The sequence below is a fragment of the Oncorhynchus tshawytscha genome, linkage group LG33 (assembly GCF_018296145.1).
Source record: "Oncorhynchus tshawytscha isolate Ot180627B linkage group LG33, Otsh_v2.0, whole genome shotgun sequence".
NCBI classification, from domain to species: domain Eukaryota; kingdom Metazoa; phylum Chordata; class Actinopteri; order Salmoniformes; family Salmonidae; genus Oncorhynchus; species Oncorhynchus tshawytscha.
Window position 1 is genome coordinate 311,363 of NC_056461.1, and position 8,971 is coordinate 320,333.

The 8,971-nt window shown below is 46.0% G+C and overlaps 1 protein-coding gene across 3 annotated transcripts in view; it reads right to left on the reverse strand.

Moving 5' to 3' along the window:
- The window catches only part of LOC112230735 (solute carrier family 12 member 2), a 110,657-nt gene extending 104,555 nt beyond the window's left edge, over nucleotides 1-6,102 (reverse strand). For 2 of the 3 annotated variants that reach the window (XM_042311011.1, XM_042311010.1), the window contains exon 1: nucleotides 5,028-6,101. In XM_042311011.1, the coding sequence (XP_042166945.1) occupies nucleotides 5,028-5,573 (546 nt within the window). In that variant the 5' untranslated portion in view covers nucleotides 5,574-6,101. Of the gene's footprint in view, nucleotides 1-5,027 lie in introns of all 3 variants that reach the window. The other variant, XM_042311012.1, reaches the window with a different exon arrangement.
- Nucleotides 6,103-8,971: the final 2,869 nt, after the last annotated feature.

Sequence of the window (8,971 nt, forward strand, 5' to 3'; positions counted from 1 at the left end):
ACTGGAGGCGGCGAAAGCTGAGAGGAGCAGATATGAGGAGGCAGCACGGCGTAGCGGATGGAAGCCTGAGAATCAGCCCCAAAAATTTCTTGGGGGGGGGGCTTAGGGAGAGTGTGGCAGAGTCAGGAGTCAGACCTGAGCCAACTCTCCCTGTTTATCGTGAGGAGCCAAGGAGGAGACCAGAACCAGAGCCGGTGTTGGAGGTGAGCGAAACAGAGACTGTGAAGGAGTTAATGGGGAAATTGGAGGAGAGAGAAATGAGAGAGTTGCTGTGTTGGTGCTTTTTGCATGGAATTCGCCCGACGAAACGTGTTGGGGATTTGATGGCACCTGGGTTAGCGCTCCATACACTTCCTGAGGTGCGTGTTAGTCGGCTGGTGAAGTTGGTGCCAGCCTCACGCACCAGGCCTCCTGTGCACATCCCTAGCCTTGCACGTCCTGTGCCAACACTGCTCTCAAGATCTCCAGTACGCCTTCACGGTCTAGCCCATCCTGTGCCACCTTCACACTCCAGTCCTCCGGTAGCAGCTCCCCGCACCAGGCTTCCTGTGCGTGTCCTCGATCCAGTACCACCAGTTCCAGCACCACGCACCAGGCCTTCAGTGTGCCTCGCCTGTTCAGCGCAGCCAGCGCTTTTCTCCTCTCCTGCGCTGCTGGAGTCTCCCGCCTGTTTAGCGCAGCCAGAGCCTTTCTCCTCTACAGCGCTGCCGGAGCCTCCCGCCTGTTCAGCGCAGCCAGAGCCTTCCTCCTCTACAGCGCTGCCGGAGTCTCCCGCCTGTTCAGCGCAGCCAGAGCCTTCCTCCGACACAGCGCTGCAGGAGTCTCCCGCCTGTCCAGCACAGCCAGAGCTGCCAGTCTGCATGAAGCAGCCAGAGCTGTCAGTCTGCATGAAGCAGCCAGTCTACATGGAGCAGCCAGAGCTGTCAGTCTGCATAGAGCAGCCAGAGCTGTCAGTCTGCATAGAGCAGCCAGTCTGCATGGAGCTGCCAGTCTGCATGGAGCTGCCAGTCTGCATGGAGCTGCCAGTCTGCAAGGAGCTGCCAGTCTGCAAGGAGCTGCCAGTCTGCAAGGAGCTGCCAGTCTGCAAGGAGCTGCCAGTCTGCACGGAGCTGTCAGTCTGCACGGAGCTGTCAGTCTGCAAGGAGCTGCCAGTCTGCAAGGAGCTGCCAGTCTGCAAGGAGCTGCCAGTCTGCAAGGAGCTGCCAGTCTGCAAGGAGCTGCCAGTCTGCACAGAGCCGCCAGAGCGGTCAGTCTGTAAGAAGCCGCCAGAGCTGTCAGCCTATATGGAGCAGCTAGTGCCGCCAGTCTGCCCAGCGCCGCCAGTCTGCCCAGCGTCGCCAGTCTGCCCAGCGCCGTCAGTCTGCCCAGCATCGCCAGTCTGCCCAGCGTCGCCAGTCGGCCCAGCACCGCCAGTCGGCCCAGCGTCGTCAGTCTGCCCAGCGCCGCCAGTCTGTCCAGCGCCGCCAGATCTGCCAGTCAACCAGACTCTTCCAGATCTGCCAGTCAATCAGACTCTTCCAGATCTGCCAGTCAATCAGACTCTTCCAGATCTGCCAGTCAATCAGACTCTTCCAGATCTGCCAGTCAATCAGACTCTTCCAGATCCGCCAGTCAGCCGGGATCTGCCAGAACTGCCAGTCAACCAGGATCCGCCAGAACTGCCAGTCTGCCAGGATCCGCCAGTCTGCCAGGATCCGCCAGTCTGCCAGGATCCGCCAGTCTGCCAGGATCCGCCAGAACTGCCAGGATCTGCCAGTCGGCCAGGATCCGCCAGTCGGCCAGGATCCGCCAGTCTGCCAGGATCAGTTAGATCCGCCATTCAGCCAGGATCCGCCAGTCTGCCAGGATCCGCCAGTCAGCCAGGATCCGCCAGTCAGCCAGGATCTGCCAGTCAGCCAGGATCTGCCGGAACCACCAGCCAGCCAGGATCTGGTAGATCCATCAACCTGCCTGAGCTTCCTCTCACTCCCGAGCTTCCTCTCACTCCCGAGCTTCCTCTCACTCCCGAGCTTCCCCTCGGTCCCGAGCTTCCCCTCGGTCCCGAGCTTCCCCTCGGTCCCGAGCTTCCCCTCGGTCCCGAGCTTCCCCTCGGTCCCGAGCTACCTCAGTCCAGTGGGGCCCGTTGTTAGGTTTCCTAGGCCAAGGTTAGCGGCGAGGGTCGCCACTCAAGGGACACTAAGGAGGTGGACTAAGACAATTATGGAGTGGGGTCCACGTCCAGCACCAGAGCCGCCACCGCGGACAGATGCCCACCCAGACCCTCCCCTACAGGTTTAGGTTGTGCGTTCGGGAGTCCGCACCTTAGGGGGGTTCTGTCACACCCTGGTCAAAGTATTTTGTGTTTATCTTTATGTATTTGGTCAGGCCAGGGTGTGGCATGGGGTTTTTGTAATTGTGGTGTGTTTGTCTTGGGGTTTTGGTGGCGGTATTGGGATTGTAGCTTAGTGGGTTATCTAGCAAAGTCTATGGCTGTCTGGAGTGGTTCTCAATCAGAGGCAGATGCTTATCGTTGTCTCTGATTGGGAACCATATTTAGGCAGCCATATTCTTTGAGTTTGTCGTGGGTGATTGTCCTTAGTGTCCTATGTGTACTCTCAGTTAGTTTGCACTAGATAGGCTGTTTCGGTTTCGATTACGTTTATTGTTTTGTGTAGTGTTTGTTTCTTCGTTTGATTAAACATGAATCTAAATCGACACGCTGCAGTTTGGTCCGACTCTCCTTCATCACCACTAGAAAACCGTAACAGAGGGGGTGGGGGGGGTGGTACAAAATATTTTATTAATGTAGCCTACACTGTCCTGCAAAATCATCTTGTTGTCAGCAATTGGGTATTTTAAATGTGGTCATCCTACTCAAGTGGGAACTGTCAGATACACAGACAAATTGCTTGGTAAACAAATGTGTTTTTGCTAAGGCCTAAGTAAAACATTCTATTGATTGTCAATTCCTGTTTCCTACTGTGAAAAAAGCGTTCACTCTGTTTACGGAACTGTGCGTTCTCTGCGCCGCTTAAGCTGATATCCAAATTAGAGGTTGACAGATTTAAAAATCAGCATTGGGCGATTAATTAGGGCCTATTTCAAGTTTTCATAAGAATCAGTAATCAGCCTTTTTAGATGAGGATTACGGCCTATTACAATTGCAATCCACGAGGAGACTGCGTGGCAGGCTGACCGCCTGTTATGCGAGTGCAGTGTCAAAAGGACCTTGTAGCTGTAAGGAGCCACGGTAAGTTGCTAGCTAGCATTAAACTTATCTTATAAAAAACAATCAATCTTCACATAATCACTAGTTAACTACACATGGTTGATGATATTACTATGTTAACTAGCTTGTCCTGTGTTGCATATAATCAATCAGTTCATTTATCATCGAATCACAGCCTACTTCAAATTCGCCAAATGGGTGATTTAACAAAAGCGCATTAGCGAAAAAAGCACAATCGTTGCACAAATGTACCTAACCATAAACATCAATGCCTTTCTTAAAATCAATACACAGAAGTATATTTTTTTAAACTTGCATGTTTAGCTACAAGAAATTCATGTTAGCAGGCAATATTAACTAGGGAAATTGTCACTTCTCTTGCGCTCTGTGCAAGCAGAGTCAGGGTATATGCAGCATTTTGGGCCGCCTGGCTCGTTGCGAACTGTGGGAAGACCATTTCTTCCTAACATAAACCGTAATTAATTTGACAGAATTTTACATAACTATGACATAACATTGAAGGTTGTGCAATGTAACAGCAATATTTAGACTTAGATGCCACCCGTTCGATAAAATACGTAACGGTTCCGTATTTCATTGAAAGAATAAACATTTTGTTTTCAAAATGATAGTTTCCGGATTTGACCATATTAGTGACATAAGGCTCGTATTTCTGTGTGTTTATTATATTATAATTAAGTCTATTTGATATTTGACTGAGCAGTTGTAGGCAGCAGCAGGCTCGTAAGCATTCATTCAAAAAGCACTTTACTGAGTTTGCCAGCACCTCTTAGCAATGCTTGAAGCACAGCACTGTTTATGACTTCAAGCCTAATCAACTCCCGAGATTAGGCTGGCAATACTAGTGGCTATAAGAACATCCAATAGTCAAAGATAAATAATACAAACGGTATAGAAAGAAATAGTTAACACGTCATAATTCCTACAATAACTACAACCTAAAACTTAACAGGGAATATTGAAGAACTGGGAATATTGAACCACCAGCTTTCATATGTTCTCATGTTCTGAGCAAGGAACTTAAACATTAGCTTTCTTACATGGCACATATTGCCCTTTTACTTTCTTCTCAAACACTGTTTTTGCATTATTTAAACCAAATTGATCATGTTTCATTATTTATTTGAGACTAAATAGATGTTATTTTTTATTAGGTTAAAATAAGTGTTCATTGTTCACTCAGTATTGTTGTGATTGTCATTACAAATATATAAATAAAAATTGACCGATTAATGGTATCGGCTTTTTTCAGTCCTCCAATCGTTATCGGAGTTGAAAAATCATAAACAGTTGACCTCTAATCCAAATACTCTGTTACCACACTATTCATGTACAACGAACACGTGTATCCTATTCACACGAGTTTCTATGCGCAAAACTCCTTTTCACACATTGACTTCTCACCAATGTTAGGCAAAATGAGCCACTAAACAATATAGGATTGACAGCAACAATGTCAAAATTAGAACTAAATACAGAAAGCTGGCTAGCAAAAAGAAAGTTGCTTTCAAGACAACTGCGAAATCGGAAGAAAAACAACGAGGTCGAATCATGACGTCGGTGATCTTCAGATCGGAAAGTCGTAGCTCTGGAAAGAGGTTTCCCGCCTCGAAATTCCGAGTTGCTCGACCATTCAAAACACATGTTCGCAGTCGGAGCTCGTTTCTTCCCCCAGTTGTCTTGAACGCACGGAAGTCGGAGATGTCGCAGTTCCCAGTTGTTATGAACGCAGCATCTGTCCAACCAGGCGCTATGGCTCTAGCGTCCGTTTCAAAAACATAAATTCGCGGTTGCTTACCTTGTCAAGTTCGTCGTGCAGCTCCGAAAGGGTGGGTCTTATCAGCTTGTCCCCCAGCGGAGCAGCACTTTGCCGGTAGAAATCTATGTTAGGCACAGCATCGATGGTGTTGTGGCCAAAAGTCCTCAGGTAATAGGTGTTTGTATGGGTGTCGTAGTGGTAGTGATGCTGGCCTCCTGTCGAAGAATGCAGGCTGCCCTCGCTCATTACGGTGTCTCCATTCTGGAAGCCTTCAGCGGGCACTACTTCTGGTGGGCTCGCTCCACTGGGATCCATAAAGTTCACCACTCGGAACCGGCCTTTTGCCTCACCACCCGCCGCTGGCTCCGAACCTTCGGGGGTGGCTTTGTCGCCAGATGCAAGCGTGGAATCCGTGCTGGGCGTTTTATCAGCGGCGCTAGCTGCTTCAGCCACTAGGTCCACCTGGAACCGACTCGAGCTGGGTGTCGGGCCGGCGGGCTCCAAACCTGTATCCACGGCCAGTCCCTCATTTTCTGGCGCCTGTTTCTCTTCCTGAACGGGAGGCGTAGAGGATGGCGCTGACATTGCAAATATTACTGATGAATGGACGAGCTTGCAGAGACAAACCTAGCTAGCTAAATGTCCAGCACAACTCGTGTACAATAGCAAAGCTACACTGCTGCTAAAACCAAATTATTTCCGACAAAGTTAGTGAACACTCCTGATACCACCCAAGTGGAGGAAGACCTGGATATTCGCTCCAACAGAAACGCTGTGCATCCGAATTGAGAAAAGGTAGTCCAGACATGCGGAGAGCTACGAATGGAGAAGGATGGCTTGCTAGTTGCCTCACTAACGTTATATACACTACAGAGGAAAAAGGCATCAACTTTCAGCCCTGGCAAACGAATCTTCAAAACGCTTCACGGTCCTCTCGCTTTCAGCACACTTGTACGAAAGTGAATCAAATCCGCGGTGTTATGTTTTAGAGTGGATGCTGCATTGACCTTGGTGCAACTCCTCCTATACTCCCATTGCATCCTCGCTGCAATACACACTGCAGTAAGGCATTCAGATACCGACTGGTAGCATGACTTCCAAACCGGGGGTAGAGCTCGCGAGATTTCAGCTCATCCTTTTTTTAAAGGGAAAAGGGGGAAGGCGTGTTATTTAAAATGTTTCCTTACGCAAAGGATGTACCAGAAACATTTAAAGTCTGTAGTTGCGGTGGAGAAAAAGTTATGCAATCAAAAAAGCAACCAAAAAGATGACCATTAAATTAAAGTTGCCTTCCATACATTATGATAGAAACTATTACAAGTTTGAAGTAGTGTCAATTCATACAGTGTAATTGACAGGATGTCCAGAATAAAACTTAGAATTTTGCCTGATCTTATTGCTATGTAATAATTTGAGTCAGAGACTTTTTTTCAGTTCAAAGTTACTTTAATAGTCAAACATATCATTATGGTGTAGTTAGTCATGTGTGGCTTATTTTTCCAATTTAATTTCTGAAATGATATACTACTTGGCAGATGTGCTTAGAACTTTTGATGGAATGCCTTTAATGTAAACAATATGTGGAGATGAGATGTAGACATAGCCCACCCTTTCATTTTCTAAGCTCTTGTCATGATGTGTAGTTTTGTAGATAAAGGTTTGTGCCTAAACTTTAAAACTCATCCACCTGTTTGTGATCATGACAATGGAGCGGGCATGTTGTAGCCTCTAGCAAGATAAAGATCTGTAGTATTACACTATGCCAATCAGTAATTGGTCTGTGTTTGGAGGTTGGTCAGGTCAAATGCACCATGTTGTACTTCTTGTTTTTCACCAACTCAATTAGGAGCGACCCTAAATGTACTGTACATCTTGAGGTTCATTGTAACTTTTGTCCCCACAACAACCAAACTATTCAAATAATGGTTCAAATAGGCCTAATCTCTGTTGTTTGTAGTCTAGATACAGGAGAAACAAAAAAGATCACATTACTGTGTGTTTTCTTGTAGGCCACATTACTGATGCAAAAGGATCAGCAATGTGTCACCACACCCCTAATTCCTGATCAGTCCCCTCCCTACAACACACTCTACCCTCTCCAAGCCAACCAAACATTTGTGGTAACACTTTACTTAAAGGTATAATGCATTTTCTGTGAACAATTGTTTTTAATTGGGTCACAAAGGCAACACAATTAATTTAAAAAAACAAAATCCTCCTTTTTGAACAACCCCATCCCACCACCTCACACCATCCCAAAAATACCTCTGGCGGCCGCACCCCATCCACAACCTCTGTCAACACTTACAGTTGAAGTCTGAAGTTTACATACAAATACATTTAAACTCTGTTTTTCAAAATGTAATCATAGTAAAAATTCCCTGTCTTAGGTCAGTTAGGATCACAACTTTATTTTAAAATGTTAAATGTCAGAATAATAGCAGAGAGTGATTTATTTTAGATTTGATTTCTTTCATCACATTCCCAGTGGGTCAGAAGTTTACATACACTCAATTAGTATTTGGTAGCATTGCCTTTAAATTGTTCAACTTGGGTCAAACGTTTCAGGTATCCTTCCACAAGCTTCCCACAATAAGTTGGGTGAATTTTGGCTCATTCCTCCTGACAGAGCTGGTGTAACTGAGTCAGGTTTGTAGGTCTCCTTGCACGCACACGCTTTTTCAGTTCTGCCCACAAATGTTCTATGGGATTGAGGTCAGGGCGTTGTGATGGCCACTCCAATACCTTGACTTTGTTGTCCTTGAGCCATTTTGCCACAACTTTGGAAGAATGCTTGGGGTCATTGTCCATTTGGAAGACCCATTTGCGACCAAGCTTTAACTTCCTGACTGATGTCTTGAGATGTTGCTTCAATATATCCACATAATTTTCCATCCTCATGATGCCATCTATTTTGTGAAGTGCACCAGTCCCTCCTGCAGCAAAGCACCCCCATAACACCCCCTGTGCATCACGGTTGGGATGGTGTTCTTTGGCTTGCAAGCCTCCCCCTTTTTCCTCCAAACATAATGATGGTCATTATGGCCAAACAGTTCTATTTTTGTTTCATCAGGCCAGAGGACATTTCTCCAAAATGTATGATCTTTGTCCACGTGCAATTGCAAATCGTAGTTTGGCTTTTTTATGGCGGTTTTGGAGCAATGGCTTCTTACTTGCTGAGTGGCATTTCAGGTTATGTCAATATGGGACTCGTTTTACTGTGGATATAGATAATTTTGTACCCGTTTCCTCCAGCATCCTCACAGGTTCCTTTGCTGTTGTTCTGGGATTGATTTGCACTTTTCGCACCAAAGTACGTTCATCTGGAGGAGACAGGCTGTGTGGTCCCATGGTGTTTATACCTGCGTACTATTGTTTGTACAGATGAACGTGGTACCTTCAGGCGTTTTGAAATTGCTCCCAAGGATGAACCACACTTGTGGAGGTCCACAATTTTTTTCTGAGGTTTTGGCTGATTTCTTTTGATTTTCCCATGATATCAAGCAAAGAGGCACTGAGTTTGAAGGTAGACCTTTAATTACATCCACAGGTACACCTCCAATTGACTCAAATGATGTCAATTAGCCTATCAGAAGCTTTTAAAGCCATGATATAATTTTCTGGAATTGTCCAAGCTGTTTAAAGGCACAGTCAACTTAGTGTATGTAAACTTCTGACCCACTGGAATTGTGATACAGTGAATTATAAGTGAAATAATCTGTCTGTAAACAATTGTTGGAAAAATGGCTTGTGTCATGCACAAAGTAGATGTCCTAACCGACTTGCCAAAACTATAGTTTGTTAACAAGAAATTTGTGAAGTGATTGAAAAATGAGTTTTAATGACTCCAACCTAAGTGTATGTAAACCTCTGACTTCAATTGTACATTGGACACAGCTACTCATTCCAAGGTTTTTCTTTCTTTTTACAATAGTGAAGACATCAAAACTATGAAATAACACATATGGAATCATGTCGTAACC